This window comes from Sphaeramia orbicularis, unplaced genomic scaffold, assembly GCF_902148855.1.
Source record: "Sphaeramia orbicularis unplaced genomic scaffold, fSphaOr1.1, whole genome shotgun sequence".
NCBI classification, from domain to species: domain Eukaryota; kingdom Metazoa; phylum Chordata; class Actinopteri; order Kurtiformes; family Apogonidae; genus Sphaeramia; species Sphaeramia orbicularis.
The window spans coordinates 98,497-120,510 of record NW_021941657.1 but is presented as its reverse complement, the minus strand read 5'-3'; the positions used below and the strand labels follow the sequence as shown (position 1 = coordinate 120,510).

Genomic DNA, 22,014 nt, shown 5'->3' with positions numbered 1-22,014 from the left:
GGAACTCAAACAGTCTCCCCAATCAGGCTGGCATCAGCACTCAACATGAGAGCACTGCTCTCAATCAGGGTATGGTATCAGGTTTCTGTCCACAGCGCAGACCTGAGTCCCAGAGGAGCTGTGGCCTCTGTCGTGACTCATACTCTGTCTGAGTAACACCTTGTCATTGCTGGGCAATGTACCTCCTCTGGGCATGAGTCTAATGTCTAATATGGATGTGATCATGCATCATTTCCCACATAATGTCTTCCTGATAGCCTGCACTATTGTCAGTGCACTAGTTTTGTGGTGTAACTGAATAACAAGGCTGTGTGGATAGAAAACAGTCACATGGAAATCAGATATTCAAATCACATTGATCAGTTTGAAATCAATCTCAGCTAATTGATGTTCTTAAAATGTCATTTAACAGGACTAATATTGATTGGTTTGTATTTGATTTAATCCTATCTTGAGTCCACTAAATACACTAAGTTGATTGACCAATCAAATCTGCCCTTTTCTTGCTGCTTCCTTACAACTAATCCTCAGTAAACAGAATATTAAATGGGCTTTGTGGGTGCACGACATGTCCTGTTGTGATTGTTTGCATCTGTGAGCCTGCAAAGAAGACAATAGAAGTAAAAAAAATATAGAAACAAATCAGATTTCAAGCAAACAAGTGATTATTTTAATTGTATTTTAAAACACAAGGACTTCTAAATGAGTTTAAATCCAGAGAAAAAGACACTGAATATGAGATTAACTGCAGAGTGTTTGAGTTACTTGCTGAAATCACCTTGTCTCTCTCTTTGTGTGCCCTAGCAGGAAGTGTGCCATCCCCCAATGCCCCTCTGAAGAGGGTGTTGGCATACACAGGCTGCTTCAGCCGCATGGGCACCATCAAAGACATCCACCTGTACCTGTCCCAGAGGCTCCGCATCAAGGAAGAAGACATGAGACTGTGGCTGTACAACAGTGAGGTGAGAAGCTCAGCTGGACACACAGCTCCACTGGAACACACACATCTGCCATGTAACACACTGACTTAGGTTCATGTCTGACTTTAATCGGATACCAAGTATAGGTCAGTAAGTATTTCATCAGTGTCACTAACTTAATCTGGGACAGGGGTAGAAGGAGGTCAGTAGGGGTCCCCCTGAGTAGCTATATACTGTAGCTATACTGAGCATAGTCTTAATCAGAAGCTCCACTGATGATTCAACATGTTTCACGTTCCCGCAGAACTACCTCACCCTCCTGGACGATGAAGATCACACACTTGAAAGTCTGAAGATTCATGATGAGCAGCAGCTAGTGATTGAAGGTATAAAATGCCTCTCTGTCTCTTCATAAATCGTAGAAGCCTGAACAGAAACTGACACTGACAGATAATTTAACTCAAATCTAAGAAAAAATGGTCCACTGAGGGAATCCTTTTCTCTTCTTCTCAGTCAGGAACAAAGACATGAGCTGGCCTGAGGAAATGTCATTTATCGCGAACAGCAGTAAGATGGACAGACACAAAGGTACGCTGAAACTCTGGAGGTCTGAAAACATGGATGTCACCATCTTTAACTACTTACAAAAGAGTTGTCCTGGTCAATCAGTCAAACAATCAAATTTTATGTAGCACCAAATCATAACAAAAGTTATCTCATGACACACTGGTCCAACTCATTTGTCCTTATTTTTCACCGCAGTCCCGACAGAGAAAGGAGCCACTGGCCTTAGTAACCTTGGCAACACCTGCTTCATGAACTCCAGTATCCAGTGTGTGAGCAACACCAAGCCTCTGACAGACTACTTCATCTCAGGGAGACACCTCTACGAGCTCAACAGGTGCCAGTTTACCGTCAGCAAACGGTCCAAATACTGCAATTATGAATTCTCCTGAATTCTTGATAACAAACTGGTACTTTACAGAACCAACCCCATTGGGATGCGAGGTCACATGGCCAAGTGTTACGGTGATCTGGTGATGGAGCTATGGAGTGGAACGCAGAAGAATGTAGCTCCGCTCAAACTCAGGGTGGGCAACTTTGTTAAATACCCCTTCTATAGATGAAGCAATAAGTTTAAAAGGTGCATTATCATTTTAGTGGTATTGTTAGTTTCCACAGCATAGTTTTATGATTTTATGATGTAATACATAAGAAGGGATTAACACAGACCAAATAAAAATCCATCCATAATTTCAGAAAAATGCTTGAAGTGGTTTTTGAAAGATATTTTTTAAAATTGTGCTGTAATGTACATTTAAGAAATTACATGGAGTGAAAAACATAGCTGGTACTTGTGTAACATTTGTGCTGCAAGTGTAAACTCAAATTATTCCTCTGTGTCATCTGTGAAAAAAACATCACAGCCATTTTAGATGGAAAACAGTGATGGAATGTCCCAATATGTAGGACCTCTTCTTCTGCTCAGTTTAATACCGTAGTGCATATTTGGCCTCTGCCACCACCTTCTGATGACACTACACAGTCTTGCTCTTTACTTTTTACCAGTCGATGGAAATTACCCTAATTCACATTTACTTATATTAGCTTTATTGCAATAATTCAAAAGTGTACTGCAATTACTCGACAGTTAAACGGCTTTTGTCCATTTAAAAACACTTTAATCATGTAAAGAAATGTTGTTACTCCTTCCTCAGTGGACAATAGCAAAGTACGCCCCACGCTTTAACGGGTTCCAGCAGCAGGACTCCCAGGAGCTGCTGGCCTTTCTGCTGGACGGACTCCACGAAGATCTGAACAGAGTCCACGAGAAGCCATACGTGGAGCTGAAGGACAGTGATGGCCGTCCTGACTGGGAGGTGGCTTCTGAGGTCAGTGTTAAGTCCACTGTTACCATACTGTTATGGCAAATGCTCTGGAATGGGCTCACAATCCCAATTCAGACACTTCAATGCACCAGAGCCATGGTTAAGATGGTCAGTAAACACCTATGCTGCAACAAGTCAATGTGTGTCTGACATGAAAATGTATATTCAGGTAATGAGTAATTGTGTTAAAATTTTAATAATGATGTGATTTGAAACAGCCAGTGACAGACAATTTGGTACAACAGTGGCCAGGAAAGGCCTGGTCCTTCAGGGGCAAAGATGGATCGATGATCAATAATTTGTCCTCAGATATGTGGGGAAAGTAGTGAAAAGTTTAAAAGTAATGCTATTCAAATAAAGTATTGTAGGATTTGGACATGTCACCAGCTAGAGTGCAGCACAGAATAAAAAGATGAATGAATCTGGAGGAAAGGGCATTGGAACAAGCTGAACACACTCAGATGTAATAAATAAAACAACTGTCATTTATCTGTAAGTGATAGAATCAGGTTCAGGATTACTATGGCAGACTTATATCAGTTGCTGCAGTACATGGATACATCCACAATGCAGGATCAGCCCTTTCCTGCGCAAAAAGAACACTTCATTTAACACATTTGACTTCTGTTAGGCATTTGTAACTATTATTAAGTGGAAATGTGTTGTGTGGCCTGCCACGCATTGTCTTACATTCATACCTGCACTGAATACGCACATCCTTAGCATGTTTATTTGTTTGTTCTGCTTTCATGACGTGGTTTCAGAAAGGAGGAAAAGGAGAAGTTTGTCATTTTGATGCGTGTCCAAGCAGTGACTGAAATTAGGACAACAGAGTGGTTAACACTGGGGTTGTAATGTAGCACATGGCATCGTTCTGAATAGAAGAGAGAGCAGTCGATGGCCTCCAGTCTAACAGCTAAGCACTCCTCTAAGTCACTGAACAGTCTGTATTGATGTTTGTTTTCTGTTTGTCTTGAAGGCAGGGATTTACAGGACTAGTGTTGTGTGATCACACCACTCTGCTCATGTGTTTGTGTGTTTTTGTGTGTGTGCGTTGCTCCACCCTAAAGGCATGGGAGAACCATCTACGCAGGAACCGCTCCATCGTGGTGGATCTGTTCCACGGTCAGCTCAAATCCCAGGTCAAGTGTAAGACCTGCGGCCACATCAGCGCTCGCTTCGACCCCTTCAACTTCCTCTCCCCTGCCTCTGCCCATGGACAGCTCCATGCATCTGGAGATCACAGGTAAGGAGGAGGACGACGACACGGGGAAAAGGCTTTAAAGACAAGGCTGAGTCATGTTATGTGTTGTGTTTACAGTCATCAAACTGGATGGATCTACCCCTGTTCGATATGGCCTGAGGTTAAATATGGATGAGAAGTACACTGGGCTGAAGAAACAGCTGAGTGAACTGTGCAGCTTGAAGCCTGAACAAATCCTACTGGCTGAGGTTCATACCTCCAACATCAAGGTACTCACCCTTCCAACTAAAAAAAAATGTGGCACGCTTTCTCCAGGTTCAGGCCTCTTGTCTCTTCTCCTGTTTCCTGTCTCTGTCCACTGTAAATGTCCAGCAGGGACTGTCAGGAGAACTATGTTTGTTTTTAGGTGCTGATGAAGATCTGGAGTTGGTCCCAGCACCTTCAATGGCAGCTCACTGCTCCTAATGTGCTAATGCTAATTGCTAATGTTAATGCTAGGTACTGTGTGTGCATTGGAATAGGTAAAACACAGAGACCAGTTGTCCCTGCAGGAACAGTAAAGCAAGTTATCCTTTAACCATTACCAGCATTCTACAGCTAAAATTCAGCATTTCTATTTTATGTTCAAAATAATTAAGGAAATGCCAAGTGAGCAGGTGAGAAGGGGCTGTGAATAGACTTAAATGTGGCAAAAAAATAGAACAGAAATTAAATAATCATAATTGTAGTATGATATATCATTCAGCACTGTGATGTTCCTGCATAGACCATGTGAATTGCCTCGTTCTTTTCTTTGGTGTAGCGTGTAATGCAAAAACCTCCCTGTGACCTCCTTTTGTTTGGTGTTCAGAACTTCCATCAGGACAACCAGAAGGTCCGCCTATCTGTCAACGGTTTCCTGTGTGCTTTTGAGGTCCCAGTGCCGGGTTCACCTACATCACTTACTTCACCCACCCTGACCGGTAAGCCTGGCCTAGTCACACTTCGTACATTAATCCCCATGGGTTAAAGCCACGTGTGTGAGCAGCCAGTCACTGGGTCAAGCTTCTTACAAGTTTATAGAAGATCTGAAATGCCTGATTTAAAACAAAATGTAATTATCATGTTAGCCTTACTTTAATAAACCTGCATTAACTTCTGTCTTTATCAAATGTGTTTCTGTTTATTGACAACATGGTAACAAAGCTGCAAAATTAAGCCAACATGGCACGTGTAACCACTAACACAAACTGTCCATCCTGATCCGAATTTATGAGAGCATACTCAGCTAGTATGTGGTGAATGGGGGGTAACTACTTGAAACACTAGGTTAAAGTAGTTTCTTAGTGTCTATTGAAAATAATGACTACCTCTTGTGCAAGAAATTCGGTGCTTATGGTATAAAGTCCCTATAAATTGCACAAGAATTCAGAAACACATAAAGCCCCTGTCAAAAGCCACCAGTAAACACTTGTATCATCACATTGGAAGTATGACCAAAGATCCCAACATGACGGGATATGAAGTAGATTTTAAGTTGCATTCATAGTAGTCTTTTTAAAGTGTCATATTTAAACTGAAGCTTGCAGAAACCCTGGCATGTGCTCTCCTATCCCTCGATAGATATCACTCCAATAGCCAACGGCTCAGCTGCTAATGGGCACCTGGGAAATCAGCCCATCCTTATCCCCAACGGCGGACCCAACACCATGGTGCCATGCAGCCCAGACACGCCGCTGCCCAACGGGTCGCCAACGGACACGTCACACACCAGTGCAGGAGAGCCCATTTCATTGGGTACATCATTGCCATGCACAGGAAGATGGTGAGATCTCTACATCTGATTTCCACTTTTTCAGAATATGTACGGACTAGGGCATTTACTGAAAGTCGGTTTGTTGACACGTCGACGTCTGTGGCACAAGGCGACGTTACTTTGGAGGAGTCACCTAGTCGTGTGTTAGTCTCTCTCTCCCTCCATCACCCAACAGCACGCAAGCCGTCATTCAGCGCATGTCGATACTTTCATCTTTATACATGAAACATGGAGTGCAGTGAGCGGTAGTGATGAGCGGATCAGCTGACTCGGGTCGGGTCGGTGCGAGTCCAAAAAATATCACTTCATTTGCGGGGCGGGTCAAAAAATTCCACAAATCGGGTTAAAAAAAAAACAAAACACCTGCGCATCACTAGTGCAAGGCCAAGACTGAAGGAAGAAGATGACTCAGAGTGGGAACTAAACTGACTGTGATCTAGAAAAACTGTTGTCTCAGTAATGTTCTGTGAACCGTGCAAGCACCACCAAGACTGAATAATATTTTGGACAGCCAGTGTGGTTTGTTCAGTTCATTTATTTCATGAAGATGATGCGCTCTTTTCTCTCACATGCTGTGTGTCTTTTCTGCCGCTGTCTTAAACCTCTTCTCACTTTATGTTATTCAGTTAATTTAAAAGAAAATTCCAGGTGTTAGCCTATGTTTTGGTTTGGTTAAATGTCTGAGAAGGACTGTTGATGCTTGTGTCTTTCCAGTATTTTATTCTGCTCTTTACTGTATATTGTTAATGTTCCAGTGAACGTTAGTACAGGTTGTTCATTGTTGAACAGCTGTGTGTCTGTGTTGTTCCTTCGCTGTCAATGTGATGTCATCATACGGCAAGTCGACTCGACTTCGACTTTATTGACAAATAAGTCGATCTGAAAAAATCTGGAGTCACTAATGCCCTAGTCTGGACTCTCAGCACAATTTACATGCTTTACATTTACATGTTTTCTTCCCCTTCAGATGCGCACAGAGCTCTACTTCCTGTCAGCTCAGAAGAACAGGCCCAGTCTTTTCGGGATGCCGCTCATCGTTCCCTGCACTGTCCACACTAGTAAGAAGGACCTGTACGACGCTGTATGGATCCAGGTGTCCCGACTGGCCAGCCCATTGCCACCACAAGAAGCCAGCAACCACGCCCAGGACTGGTACGCTGCCAGGCCTGTCCGTCACACAAATAACTCTTGGATGTATTGTTGAATGAGCTAAGAAGTGGACACAGGTTGTTTTATTTTATTGGAGCTCAACAAGCAGTGTCCTCCACTTCTACTTTAGCACCAGGCTAGGCCAAACACATCCTTTCTGTTTTAGATAAAAATATGGATTCTTATCTGATGGTTGGCATAGGTTCTTTAAACAGCTGACAGAGATCGAAATGGAGAGATTAAAGGCCTCTGATTGAATGTGATCCAAACCCAATTTAGTCTCGCCCTGCACAGAAAGATATCTGCCTGATGAGTGGGGTAAGGTGGAAAATTTGCTGCTGCTTGATTCTTTTTCAGGCTTCATGCAGAAGATAGGGAAATAACTGTCACCCACAAATCATCATTTACATGAGGCCTATTGACATGATGAATTAGAACTGAAACGATTAATCGATTAGGTGCTTGAAGCCAATGCAAAAATTCACGATTCGATTAATCGACTCGATTGATTGAGAGGAAATATTCTATTGCAGTTTTCCTGAATTGAAGCTTCTTTGTGCGTCACAATAAGCGTCCGTGTGAAACACAATAGTGGAACCAATGTTTAGCAGCAGAGAAATGAAGGAAACAAAGCTTTGATTCAGGAGAATTGTGGTTGAATGATTTTTTTGGATCACTTTGAGTTGATTAATCATTTCAGCTCTAGAGTGAATAGAGATTTTTCTGTTTGCCGTAATAATACACTTACACAGTCCTTTGTATCAGCATTAATATCTCCCAGTGGATTTTAAAATGAGTATTTGTGGAGATGCAGTAGTTAATAAAGAATCCTGGGAATTTTCTCCTATCACTCTGTTTTGAGGGCCAGGTAATCTCTTGATCCTCCAAAGAAATTAGACAGTGACACCCTACCTTACACAGGAGGACACAGAACACAGGATGGTAGGAGCAAGTGGAGAATTGGGATTGAGCCAGTGATGCTGATTAGGAGCGCTTTGTGCTGATCAGTATCAGTTATCTAGAACCTGATCCATATCCAGGTGTTAATTTTACCTCCAGCCAAATCACTCCATGCCACTAAATTTAAAAACAATCACTGCTATCTAGTAATCTCTGCACTATAATGACGTTATAATGACGGGCATGACAAAACGCTCACAATGCTAATTACTTATCTGGTTTTTTTGACCTGCAGTGATGACAGTATGGGTTACCAGTACCCCTTCACTTTACGGGTTGTGGGTAAGGATGGCAACTCTTGTGCATGGTGCCCCTGGTACAGGTATGACTAAATTCTGCATTTTCATTTGATTGTCATAGTTTTTTCCAAGACAAGGTTTGGATCACAATGACTGTGTGTTGCAGGTTCTGCAGAGGCTGTACAGTAGAGTGTACAGAGGACAGAGCGTCTGTGGGAAATGCATACATCGCTGTGGACTGGGACCCCACCGCTCTTCACCTTCGGTACCAGACCTCCCAGGAGAGGGTGAGACATGCACACCTCCTCTCCACTGGCACATTTCCTCCTGAGTCCTACTGACATTTAAGCTGGCTGCTTTTCTAATCCAATCTGCCCACACATTCAGGAGCAGGGTTTGAATCAATGCAGTGCACTCGGTCCTTGTATAATTGTGCAGGTTTGCAGATAAGCACTTGGACAGATTGCTGCAGTTCTGAGTGTGTCCACGTAGGGGCACTATAGAGTTGCTTAATGGTCAGTCCAGTCTCAGAGCAAACTAACAGTGAGTCTGAGATTCAGGCTCTGAAAATGGCAACATAAGATGGGCTGTTTTATCAGCCAGTTTATCACTGTGTGCCAAGCTGAAAATACAAACATATTTGTAAATCTGCCTGTTTTAGGTAAAAGATGTTAGTGTCTTAGTTGCAGTAAATTATGTATATATCCTGTTCCACCCCTTCTTAGTGCTGTAACTGCATTTTAACTTTAGAAATATGGCTTATATACCATGCAGTTATTAGCAGAACCTGTACAGACAGCTGATTTGTCACTTTATACACAAGTGGAAATCAGTGAACTAGGTTTGTGTGACATGCTGTGACATTTATTTCATCACTTTATCTTTTTTCATCTTTGGAACGATGCTTGGTGTTTGTCCACATGACATATAACACATATATGTGACATAAGAGGGTCGTTCTGAACAGGAGAAGGATTCTGACCAGCAGAGAGAAAATGAGGCGGTGGTACCTGAAAGATCGTCTCCTTTTGTCTCACAGTCATGGTTTTAGTATGAATGAAATGAAACTCTGACACAGATCAGAAAAATCTACTTAGAGAATGAAGCCACAGATCAGCCCCCACAACAGACTCAAACAACAGTAGTGTCATCTACCGGCCACACAAGAATCATGTCAAACAGAGACAGTCGCAAATTAGGCTTTGATTCATTTAGTTTGAAACCATAGTCAAAAAGTGTTTTCTATTTACCTTTTTTAATTTTCAACATTGATACTTTGGATTTTGAAATGTTCACCTGAAAATTAAAAAAGAATCACATACAAGTAAGGGAACATGAAATGGGTTTTTCCTTGTGGTCATTCATTCATTTATCCAGTCATGCATTCATTTTACAGAAAATGTGCTAAATCTTGTTTTGTATGTGTGGGGATGTGAAATGACTTGTATGGGGATAAATGTTGGGCTGTATCACACAGACTTATAGTGAAGCGTGCAGAAATGTTCAATATCTGTGATACCTGCTTCAGCTCTTCCCATTAATTTTTCCCTGTTGATCAGAACAGGCTGCTGGTAATGTGTTGCTGTTGTGCAGTGTAATGAGCCTCTTGGTTTTCCTGCAGATTGTGGAGGAGCACTGCAGTGTGGAGCAGTCCCGCCGGGCCCAGGCTGAGCCCATCAGTCTGGACAGCTGTCTGAAGGCCTTCACCAGCGAGGAGGAGCTGGGAGAGGACGAGCTCTACTACTGCTCCAAGTGCAAGACCCACCGGCTGGCCACAAAGAAGCTGGACCTGTGGAGGCTGCCGCCCATCCTGGTCAGTACTGCCTCACTGAGCTCAGCGGGGATCCTACATTAACACCGTATGTAACTGTTTGTGCTGCCTTTCCAGATCGTCCATCTGAAGCGCTTCCAGTTTGTGAACGGTCGCTGGATCAAGTCTCAGAAGATTGTCAAGTTTCCGCGGGAGAATTTTGACCCCAGCGCCTTCCTGGCTCCCAGAGACCTGGAGCAGCACTGCCTCCACTCCCGCAGCGAGAGCGAAGATCTGCTGAGGGTCGGTGAGGACAACCTGTCCTCCATCTCTGCCCCGGCAGGATTCTGCAACCTTCCCAAAGGTACCGATTTATTTGTGGAAGTCACTCCTACAGTCAATTACAACTTTAAACCATTAAGGATGAATGACTATATTACTATATAATCTATATCTACAACTTAGACTATAACCCACCACTCAGTTAGGAACAGATTTATCTCCATCTGCGATAGAAACACACAATTTGCAGTGAAATCTGACTCAGATTTGCATGAATCTAAGCGCTTAGTAAAATTAAAAAGTTGTTTTGAGTCAAATAAGTGGAACTTGTTTGATGTCACTCCTGGTTTTAGAATACTGGTATTATTTTTAGTGGTTATTTGCATGAGGTTATCCATTTTACGGCCGAAAAAATGGAAACCGGAAATATATCCTCCCATGATAACACAAAAATGTAGGCACCAAATGACCAGATGGACTCAAGCACAAAGAAATAGATTTTTCAAATGTACTGTTAGGGAGAACTGACCAGAACTGTAGTCTTGTGACCATGAGTTTCCATGTATAGTGTTATGTCTTTACTCTGACAAACCAATGACCTCTGTTCATTTTGAGCTGTCTAAGCCCCTAACACACTCAACTGAATATAGTATCATAAGAAAAGTTGCACTGCACACTAGCTTCATTCTTTGAGCGATTGGAAACATTTCCATCTACTTTTGTTTAGCTCAGCTAGTACTTAAAGTGTTTGGAAGAAAATTACAAAGTTCTACTGCAGGCATTAATGAGCAGAGGAGCTCACAGCGCAGTTACAGAGGAAGTGTCTTTAACTCTGTGGTTTCTTAACAGCTTCCCCTGCCTCGAGCAGGAAGTCAGCACCTTCTCTCAGCCGGACTAGCAGCCCCTCCGGTAGCCCTAAGACCGGCAGCGGGGGCCGCAGGCCCGGTAGACTGCGCCTCCCCCAGTTGGGCAGCAGACACCGCCTCTCCAACAGCAAGGAGAACCTGGACGGGGTGGCCAACCCTGAGGCTGATCCGCGGGACAGCACACCACAGGCAGACACAGAGGCCAGCGCAGCGGCCGGGTCGGGCCCCCCTGTGTCAGCAGACGCACCGGGCTCAGAGTCCTCCTGTGGTACAGAGGCGTCCAGCAGCCACTGTGACGTGGTTCTGATGAACGGCGACAGCAACGGACTGGGCTCCGACTGCAGCACAGAGGGCAGCACGGACCCTGACAGCTCACTGCTGCAGCACAGAGACAACATGTGTCTGGACGCCATCTACAACCTCTATGCAATATCAGTGAGTAGCATTAGGCTTTACAGACAGGCTTTTCCTGCTGTAGAAAAGGTTTGAATTAGGGATGTAAACAATTAATTGACTAACGATTAATTGTTGATAAGAATTTGCTCGATTAAATTATTAATTGTCGGTTAATTGCCCTTTTCCGCCCGTCCACACCTGTCTGAAGGCTGACTGTTTGTCCACGCTGCAACGCCGTGGCTGGGATAGCCGGTCAATGAACCGGATCATGGCGTTAGAGTTAGAATGTCTGTATGGACATGGAGACAAACACAGACCGACCGTCTGTTTGTGGGAGCAGTGCACCCCCACCCCCCCCGAATAAATACACGCACAAATGTGGTGTCGGTATCGGAGCGTTTTCCCTGGAGGTTGGTGTAGTCACCGGCGAAAGGCACACGCATGCACCCCCCGACCCCCACCCACCCCCATTACACACCACCACATCAACAGATGAATTCCACAGGAAACACTGACTGTTTCCAATGGTTCAATAAATCAGTCATTAAGGAATATGACATGCTTTTTCATGAAGTGTATAATCAATATTTAGCTTTTATTCTTATAGACTGTATTGAAAAAGAAATTCAGGTTCTCAGGAAAATCGCCACTTATCAATTAATCGTGTATCGATCGATAAGGGCAACCAACTAATGATTAATGAATTAATCGATAATTTGCATCCCTAGTTTGAATCATTTTCCTCTTTCCTCTCCAGTGCCATTCAGGAATCATGGGAGGTGGCCACTATGTGACATATGCCAAAAACCCCAATGAGAAGTGGTACTGTTACAATGACAGCAGCTGCAAGGTAAGAAGCAGGACACTTCCATGCACTTTAAGAGCATCCTACTGTATAACACACGTTCTGTGTCCCATCGATGTTCCATCACAGGAGGGCGTTTGTACAGGTTTTCCTCAGCCTTCACAGACCCGATCACTGCCAAACTCACCAAATGAATAGAAACATGACCTGACTGTCTACTAGGCACAATTTTATGTCCATATTCAAATGTTGTGAGGTATGCTGGGAGATTTTAGCCTCTCTCTACTTTGAATTCTTCATCCCTGCTGCCATACTCCATTTTCAGAAGTGGTTCTGCTGCCGTTCATGACATTTCTCCTGCTAGCAGACAATGCTACAGTGTGAAGGCTGCAGTTCACTACTGCTGTAGGAATGTAATCATGCTTCACAGGCCAAACAAATAAATGCTTTTCCCTTCATGCCTCACATGTTGGCTCAAATTATCACCTGCACAATGCAGGATTAAATGGTAGTTTACAAATGGATAGTGGTGGCAGACAAGTTCTACTTATCATGCTATCGTACAATGGCACCACGGGTACAATGCCACTACTGTCTTCAAATAACTGTGTTTGAAAACTGTCCAAAATACTACAATATCAAAGAGGAGGAGGAAGTAGACTAGCACCTGTATGAACAATGCAGTGTGACTGTAGTTCCCAGCTTTACTCTATACATAGACTTTCAGTAAGGTGATTCAATAAGATGTGTGTTTTTATGCATCCCAAAGCATTTAATCAGAAACAGAAACATTCAAAGGAAGGAAAGGAAGTTTCTAATGTGTGGGCAGGACATAACTAAAATTTCTCAGTTAACAGCCTACAGAATGATGTTCTCTGTAGAGGCTGGAGGTTGCATTTTCTGGGAAAAGTCAAAGACGTGTCATGTATCAAATTCATCACTGTCAGAGAAAAGCACAAGAAAAATAACTACAGGCTTGAAAACTCCCTTTGAGAAGCCAAAGCAGAACAGCCCATCTGCACTGCTCTGTTTTCACAGTATGTTCACATGGTCTAAAACAGTTAAAAGTCCAATACTTGAAGTTAGATTTTAGAAAGTCTTAAATTTTGATGACATCTTAAAAATAGACTGGATTATGAAAGTAACTTTGCTTTTACAAAGTCATAAATGAAATTTCATTGAGATCTAGTGCAAGACCACCACATTTAGCTTTTGGTTGATGCTGGTTGAAAATGATGAATTCAGTCGTTTTAAGCATGCTTCACCATGTACCTTCATAAGCTTGATCTTTTTTCTTTACAAAGGCATTAGAGTTGCCGGGGAAATCAGAAAAAAAACTAAAGTTCCTGGAGGCCACATATTGCTTTTGTAAAAAAAAAAAAAAGGTGTCTAAAAATACTTCTGTATTGGGTAAAGCAAAATATGTGTTGGATTCTAAAGCAATGAGAATGTGATATTGTTCACTTATTCTGCCATATTTGAGTTATTGTGTTGAAGTATGGGCCAACACATATGAGGAACACAAAGCCATTGTTTTTATGACAGAAAAGAGCAATAAGAATCATGTATAATATTAATTTCAGGGAACATACAAATGAGTTGTTCATTAAATCAGGATTGTTTCAGTTTACAGAGTTAGCTGAATTAAGGACATTGCTGATTGTGTTTAGAGCGAGAAACAAACTTTTGCTAATTTGCAGAGATTATTTGTTTTAGTATCACAGGATGAAGAACATAGGAGGTTTGATTTGAAATAGAAAAGGGTTCAGACTAATGTGAAGTAAATGTGTGTTTGTGTTGTGGGTGTCAGGATGTGGAATTCTTTGACTATGGAAGAGAAGAGCTGTACAAATATTTTTTAGTTTAAGAGGTTGTATAAGGAGAGAATAGAGAAGTTTTATAAAAGCATGGAATGAAATAATTTAACTTATGGATTTTGGATTTGTTTTATTTTCAGTGACTATCATGTAAACTGTTTACTGTAATAACTGTAACGGCAACTTATCTGATGGAAGCAGATGTTTGAAGAAAGGGGCAGGGATTACAAGTTTTCTTCATCCTGCTCCTTTCCAATCATTTCGGTTGGAATGAATAAATAAGTGAAATAAATGAAATGAAATGAAACCAGCTCAGAATGTCAGTAACCACCCAGTGTCGTAATAACATAGCTTTCGAACTGCATTCAGAATGAATGTAAGACGACCCTGTTTAATCCAACTCCACTGTCATTTACAGGAAGTGCACTCTGAGGAGATTGACACTGACTCCGCCTACATCCTGTTTTATGAGCAGCAGGGTGTCAATTACTCCCAGTTCCTGCCAAAGATCGATGGCAAGAAGATGGCCGACACCAGTAGCATGGACGAAGACTTTGAGTCCGACTACAAGAAGTACTGTGTCCTCCAGTGATCACATGTTGTCTTCCCATCAGCCAGCACTATGCCCGCTCGCCGCTTCTTCTTCTTCCTGCTTTTGTCGGCAGGCAGCACCAGACGCTCGGATAACTTTGATCACTACTCACAAACTGCAAAAGGCCGGAGTGGGACTGTGGCCTCTTTGCCCTTAGGGAAGTGTCGCAGCACTTTTTACACTTGATCGTGACCATGAATTGGACGGTTTGCCCTGTCAACGATGAAGCCCCGGTGAAAAGCACTAAACTGGTGCACTTTGCTGAGCCTGACGAAACAAAGAAAACCCTCAAGTCATTTCTTCCCCTTTGTGAACAGCCATCACCATAACACACATGTAATATATACTCTCTCATTTCTGAATGTACGCCAGTGTGGCCAAGTCATGAAATGATGTGGCATTGTTATTGTGAATTTATCACTTGAACGTTCACAGCTGTTGTTAACATGTGATCTGAATATCTGCAAGAGAATGAAGACCACAGATTTAATGGCAGCTGGGAATGTGAGGCCAACATATGGATCCGACTGTCTTTTAAATGCCAAGTGAAAACAAAGCCCATGAGTTTTGGAGCCTGTCTCCCAGGTGAAGTTAAGATGGTGTCAAAAAGGGCTGGGCGATGTAGGCCAAAGTGGTATGAAGAAATGTTCATATCAGTCCATACTGTTCATTATCACCATAAATGCCAAATTATCATTTCATTTAAGTGCAAACGCTGATTTTTGGTTCTGAGTGAAAGTTGTAGAAAGCAGGGAATTATTTGTGGTTTTTAAATTATTTGTAAAAGACATAACAAACAGATGTAAAGACTCAGCAAGATGGACGTGATATTTTAGACCGTGAGATAAAAATGATGTGAATGACTCAACCAGACAAAAGTGACATAAAAGATGCAATGAGACAAAACCAAGGAGAAAAAAGACTCGGAGGTAAAAAAGACAGAAAAATCTTGATGAAAGTGACATAAAAGACGCTATGAGACAGAAACCATGCAAAAATATTCAACAAGACATAAGCAATGGAGTGAGATGAGAATGATGTCAATGATTCAAACAAAACAATGTAAAAGGTTTGTCAAAGATGAAATGGACGAGCATGGGGACGTTTAGAAGATGTGGAATTATAGTGATTAAACCTGTTTTCTGCTCCAGGACACAGAAGGTAGACTTAAATTAATTAAGAGTGCAAAGCACCGAACAAGTGTTTTCGCTGAATAAATAAATCCTAAAAATAAATGTATATTGCAGCAGTGATATTTATCACAAAGTACAATTCTGTCCATTGTTTTATCGCCCAGCCTTCGAATCTAACCTGTTTGGTTTAAGGTTAGGATCCAACAGATGGACACGGGTTGGATACTCTGACCCACTTTTAAAAAACGGTTCTCCAAAGGTTTTATTTGCGCTTCTCTTCAGCCATAGTGTCACTAGTCAACAAAAAATATATATATATCTCATATGCTACCTCATCCATTCCCTGTCGGCCAACTGTTCCCTAAACATCTGTGACAGTATTAATAATAAGAAGAAATGCTTCCTAATAGGAGACCTGGTGGACACATTTCAGCAAAACATTTCTCTTCCCCTGTCAGGAATTCATGCCTGATGACGACATGAAACGAGGCATTTCTGCCGAACTGTTTTCTTTCACAGCTGCCAAATATCAGTGGTGATTTGTGCAATGTTGACCAGCAAGTACCCACAATTCTCTGCAACTCAACAGTTCGAGTAAGAATCTGGATTAGTTTAGAGCAGGTGCCATTATTTCAAAAGAGAAAAAGTTTTTTTTAATTACACAGATGCATTATTTTACAAAGGATTTATTTTATTGTGGGGTTTTTTAATATTATTTTTTCAATTTTGTTGTTAAAAAGCTGAGGGGAGAGTTATCAGGAGTTACAGCCAGAGGTTTATGTCCTTAACACTGTCACAGCCTTTCACATACTGTTCATGCCCCAGAGATGAAATCAAAACAAATGGACAAAAATGGGGATTTCATAGACCACAAAGACCCCAGGTTCAGTCTGTAATGAGGGAACACTGCTACAGCCATGTATTAAGGACTCTGTCGGCTAAAAGAAAAAATGTGGAGTCGTGGGAAAAAAGTAAATGGATCAGAAATGTGAAAATTCTCTGAGATCCTAAAATCGTACATTTATGAGATAAAAACAAAAAAATAGTCTGAGATTAAATTCTCAAATGTACAAAAAATGCAGATATTATGTCAAATTCAAGCCATGAATTTTCAAGAAAAAAAGCCGTATTGTTTCTGACATATGTGATGAGTAATCACATTTACAGTCACATATTCATGAGAAGGATAAAAAAAACTAGATTACAGGAAAAAAAAACTCGAAAGAATGAATTCTCTGCAACAAAGTCACAAATTTACAAAATATCAAAAAAACTTGGACATTTATGGGACAGAATTTGTATGTTCACTGACACAAAGTTGGCAAAAAGTCAGAAAAAAACACAGTTTGGAACTTGGAAAAAATAATGTTTTAGTGACTTTAATCTTTGAGAATTTTAGTTTTTTCCCCCCTTAGTCTTTTTTTTTCCTGCAGTGGCTCTAATACAGCCATAATGCACATCAAATACAGTATGTGAAATAAAAGGGTCTTGAAGGTGACTCCTGCATAATTGCCAAATTTTATGGAACTTTTAAGGTGATATTACACATGTATGGTACACATAAATATGTGTTCACAAACTACAAACTGGTGAAATACCAAAATTAAATCCTCTCTCACTAGTGAATAACTTGTGGTAATTTCTGGAAGGGCCCTAAAGTGTAACTGTAAAGGCACTGCGTTACCTTGGTCATTTTAAGCTAATTATCTGGACCGCTGGCGTAATTTAACATCATTTCTTTACAAATGTGTTTTATTTTCCAGTATATGAAAGACAGAATATTCACTTCGAGCTGTGTATTCAGAGATTTCTCTTGAAACTCAAGAGAAACTCAACTTACTCTGGCAAATATTGAGTGGTTTTAGAGAAAGCATTAGAGCTGATACCTGATGTAAATGTCCTGTTTGTGTGTAACCAAAGCTTCAGTTACTGTACATGTGAAAGTGCACAGCGCTGAGTCCAGCACTCGACCCATCCCTGTCGTCGTCCTGTTTCATGCAGACTTCCTGTTGGTCCTTTTAGCTGAAGGACTGCTCGCTGGTGTTGCGGTTGCTTTGGTATCCGCTGCATGTGTAGCAGTGCGGTGTGTGGACATTCTCCTCTTTTCAGGGGCTCGGTCTAATCACTGTGAACAGACTGCAGACGTTTAGCGGCTCCTGAACACTTTTCTGCCACTATGTCTTCTAGATCACAGGAGGATGCATCTGTGTTCACTTGTTTTTTTCTTTTTAGCTGCTGTATTTATGAAGAGGAGCCGGTCATTCCGGATGTTTTTGGAGAAATTTGTCACTGAATGGAACTTTATTTTCCTTTTGAGAGTACGTTTGTTGAACAAATGGAAATGTACAGATGAGTGCTATTTATGTTGGCTTCTTGCTCAGCTTCTTCGTCCTCCCTCCCTTTGCTTTCCATCCACTGTAGACCATCTCCAGTTTGTGTCTGTGCTTGAAACATCATCACACGGCTCAAAGGGAAAGTGTCTGAAGACCCCTCATTACATTTGCTTAATTTGAAGGTGCAATAGCTGTCAAGTCATGCCCCCCCCCCCCCCCCCCCCCCCTTTTCTGGCTGGTGAATGTGCCCTGTAACAACTACTCCTACTAGCAAAAATAGACATTAAATGTTAGCACAAATTTTGTAACCTAGATTGAAACTAAACGGAGCTTGGACGCTGAAACGGGCTTCATTTCAGACTTGTTTCCTGTAAAACCACAGGGCTGAAACATTTAGCCCCTTCTTTCCTCTTCGAGCCCCACCTCACAAAACTAGTTTGGAGTGTCGGCAGGCAGTGCAATCTACTACTGAGCTGTCGGTGTGTGTAGCCTCTTTTTATTTAAGTTCGTTTCTGTCCGATCTGAACCAGACGTGTTAATTTAATGAACCTTTTTGTAAGGTGTTTGTTGAAAGAAAGTGACATTGCACTGACATGAAAACATGTACATAGAATAATGTGTTTTGTAAATAAGCCAATGAAAGCTATGTATTTGAATATGAACTGTACAAAATCCTGTACTTGTAGTTGTATATGGAGTGATACTGTTGATCTGTAACAAATACCCAAGCAACAAATTAAATTCTGCAGAGGAAACGATAAGACAGCGTCGTCACGTGTTTTATTTGTATCTTTCATACAGATGTTGGCTTGAGTCACTACATCTGTAAGTTCCATAAATATGTTTAAACGAAGTAGAACAACAGTTATTTACCATCGCAGACATTACACCAGTCTACAAGTTGTTTTGTTTTTTAGAAAATACATGTCTCAGAGATTAAGTGTGCAAAATTTTACATACTTTAAAAAGATGAAATGGAAAATAAATCACAGATGTGCTGGTTAGCTCCTGTTTTCAGTGTATATGAAAATGTGTTATTATGTTATTAGCACAGGCTCTTCTTTATGTGTATCAGGACCGGTAATATGGGAGGGTGTGTGTGTGTGTGTGTGTGTGTGTGTGTGTGTACTGACTTATATGTAAAGCACTGTTGAGCCACATTATGTAATAAATTCCCATTATGTAATAAAAGTTCAAAATGTAATAAGAATATCACGTCATCTTGTAATAAAGCCGCATTATGTCATAAACTGACACATTTTGTAATAAACTACCTCAGTGCATTATGTAGTAAATTTTTTCGCATTATGTAGTAAGTTACTGCAATTTGAGAAATTTATTACAGAATGCACTTGACACATTTTTATTTTCAGGAAAATGTAATGTGCTAAAGTAATCTTTAAACTGTGTGGTTAAAGTTCTGATTACATTACCTGTAGCTCCTGTGACTAATTTCTTCTAAATTGCTCTGAAATTATATTAATTTGGATTGTTATTACATCATGAACCATGTTATTACATTTTTTAAAATAAAAATGTGTCAAGTGCATTTTGTAATAAATTTCTCAAATTGTAATAACTTACTACATAATGTGAAAAAATTTACTATATAATGCATTGACGTAGTTTATTACAAAATGCGTCAGTTTATTACATAATGTGGCTTTATTACAAGATGACGTGACCTTATTACATTTTGAACTTTCATTACATAATGGGAATTTATTACATAATGCGGCTCAACAAGCACTTTGTTCGACATTTCACTGTATGAAAAGTGCTATATAAATAAAGACTGATTAATTATACATATATATTGGTTTATGTACATTTATAGAATAGATTTCTAAATCTTCCACTAGACAGAATCTGTAAAGTGAATGTATTTGAAGTAGATCTGAGACAAACATTCCTTTTGAGTAAAATCCATTCTGTCATTATTTCTCAGAATTTCACATTTTGACCCACGACTGTATCTTGGAAACTCCAGTCAGCCAGTGTCTTTGACTTCTTTATTAGTGACTCAAACTTGGTAAAGTTTCACTACTTTTATTCTGGAGGCCTTTTACATGTAGATCAGTGTTAGTTTAAGGATCCGCTGCTGGCAGCCATCCATGGTGATCCTCCAACTAGAACAGTGGTTCCCAAACTGTTTTAGCTCCTGACCCCATTTTAACATCACACATTTCTGGCGACCCCAGACGTTCAAACTGAGACATTTTTTGGATAAAATTAATACGTTTTTGATCGTGTAATAGTTTACTATACTATGTTGCAAATTAATGTCAATTTTCGACAACATTTAGTCTGTATAATGTGTATTCTTATGGACAGAGGCAGTAAATCCAGGTGTAGATTACTGCATAAAAGGGAGAATGGGATTTTCCTTGGTCAGGATCTGTCCAGTCAGTCCAGCTGTGATTTACAAGGAGGACAATTAATACTGAACAAACAAGAACTGAAACTGTGAATTATGAAAGAGCTGCAGCATCTGAAACTGACCACAGTGAACATTTGACACAGAAACAGAACCACAGTGCTGCAGTTTCACACACAGTTTGTCTGTTATGGACTGGGATTGTCTCTGTCAACTCATCCTATATTTTTTTATTAGTAAGTTTTTATTTTTATCCATTACAAGAAATTTCAGGCGACCCCATTTGAATTCCAGGCGACCCTACGTGGGGTCCCGACCCCAAGGTTGAAAAACACTGAACTAGAACCATAGGGACCTGAGTAGAACCTCACAGGGTAGTTGGACCAGTGGATTCTACAGTATTTGTAGAAACGTATGTTTATGTTTATGTTTACCCATTTGGCAGACGCTTTTTTCCAAAGCGACTTACAGGGTAAAACCAATCAAATCACTCAATCAATCAAAATTTTATTTATATAGCGCCAGATCACAAAAAAAAAGTTATCTCTTGACATTTTATATATAGAGTTGGTCCAAACCAGACTCTAAGTCAATCTACAGAAACCCAACAGAATCCTCCAGGAGCAAACACTTGTGACTGGTGACAGTGGTGAGGAAAAACTTCCCTTTAACAGCAGAAACCTGGAGCAGACCCAGACTCCTGGAGGATGGACGACTGACTGGACCAGTTGGGGTTAAAGAGAGAGAGTAGAGAAGGGGAAAAAGAGAGAGCGATAGAGATAGAGACTGGGGGAGAGGGGGAGAAGGGGGGAGTAGGGGGAGACACATGGAAGCGGTTGAGGATAAGTGAGTGGTGATGATGAGGGGAGGGAAGAGGCCGGACCACCGCAGCAGGTCCAGAGATAATCCTGGAAGAATCTGTGGTTGTCCTGGGAAAAACCTTATTAGAATATTTAAAATGGAATGTTTGAAAGTGCTAGGATAGGAGGTGCTCTCGGAAGAGCTGGGTCTGCAGGAGCTTCTTGAAGATAGGCAGGGACGCCTCTGTTCTTGTAGCACTTGGTAGAGCGTTCCACCAACGTGGAACGACCCATGAAAAGAGCCTGGATTGTCTTGTACAAGGTCTGGGGACCACCAGACAACGTTCCCCAGACGAGCGGAGTGGTCGTGGGGCGACATAAGCTTTTATTAGTGCACCTAAGTAGACAGGAGCAGACCCACGGAGAATTTTGTAGGTTAGGATTAAAGATTTGAATTTGATGTGGGCAGCTATGGGTAGACCAGTGTAACTCAATGAGTAAGGGGGTGACATGTGCCCTCTTAGGGTGAGTAAGGGGGTGACATGTGCCCTTTTAAGGTGAGTAAGGGGGTGACATGTGCCCTTTTAAGGTGAGTAAGGGGGTGACATGTGCCCTTTTAGGGTGAGTAAGGGGGTGACATGTGCCCTTTTAAGGTGAGTAAGGGGGTGACATGTGCCCTTTTAAGGTGAGTAAGGGGGTGACATGTG

General features: G+C 41.3%; 1 protein-coding gene across 1 annotated transcript; it reads left to right on the top strand.

The window, feature by feature from the left end:
• Positions 1–693: 693 nt before the first annotated feature.
• Positions 694–18,891, top strand: LOC115416727 (ubiquitin carboxyl-terminal hydrolase 32-like; the record flags this gene model as incomplete). Its single annotated transcript, XM_030130576.1, is given in 20 exon segments — positions 694–962; positions 1,225–1,306; positions 1,434–1,508; positions 1,683–1,821; positions 1,906–2,011; positions 2,639–2,812; positions 3,880–4,011; positions 4,013–4,055; positions 4,131–4,282; positions 4,864–4,975; positions 5,616–5,738; positions 5,741–5,817; positions 6,776–6,960; positions 8,153–8,239; positions 8,323–8,443; positions 9,778–9,969; positions 10,045–10,270; positions 11,038–11,489; positions 12,208–12,300; positions 14,491–18,891. Coding segments are annotated over 20 exon segments (3,014 nt in total), but the record flags the coding sequence as incomplete, so codon positions are not given.
• Positions 18,892–22,014: the final 3,123 nt, after the last annotated feature.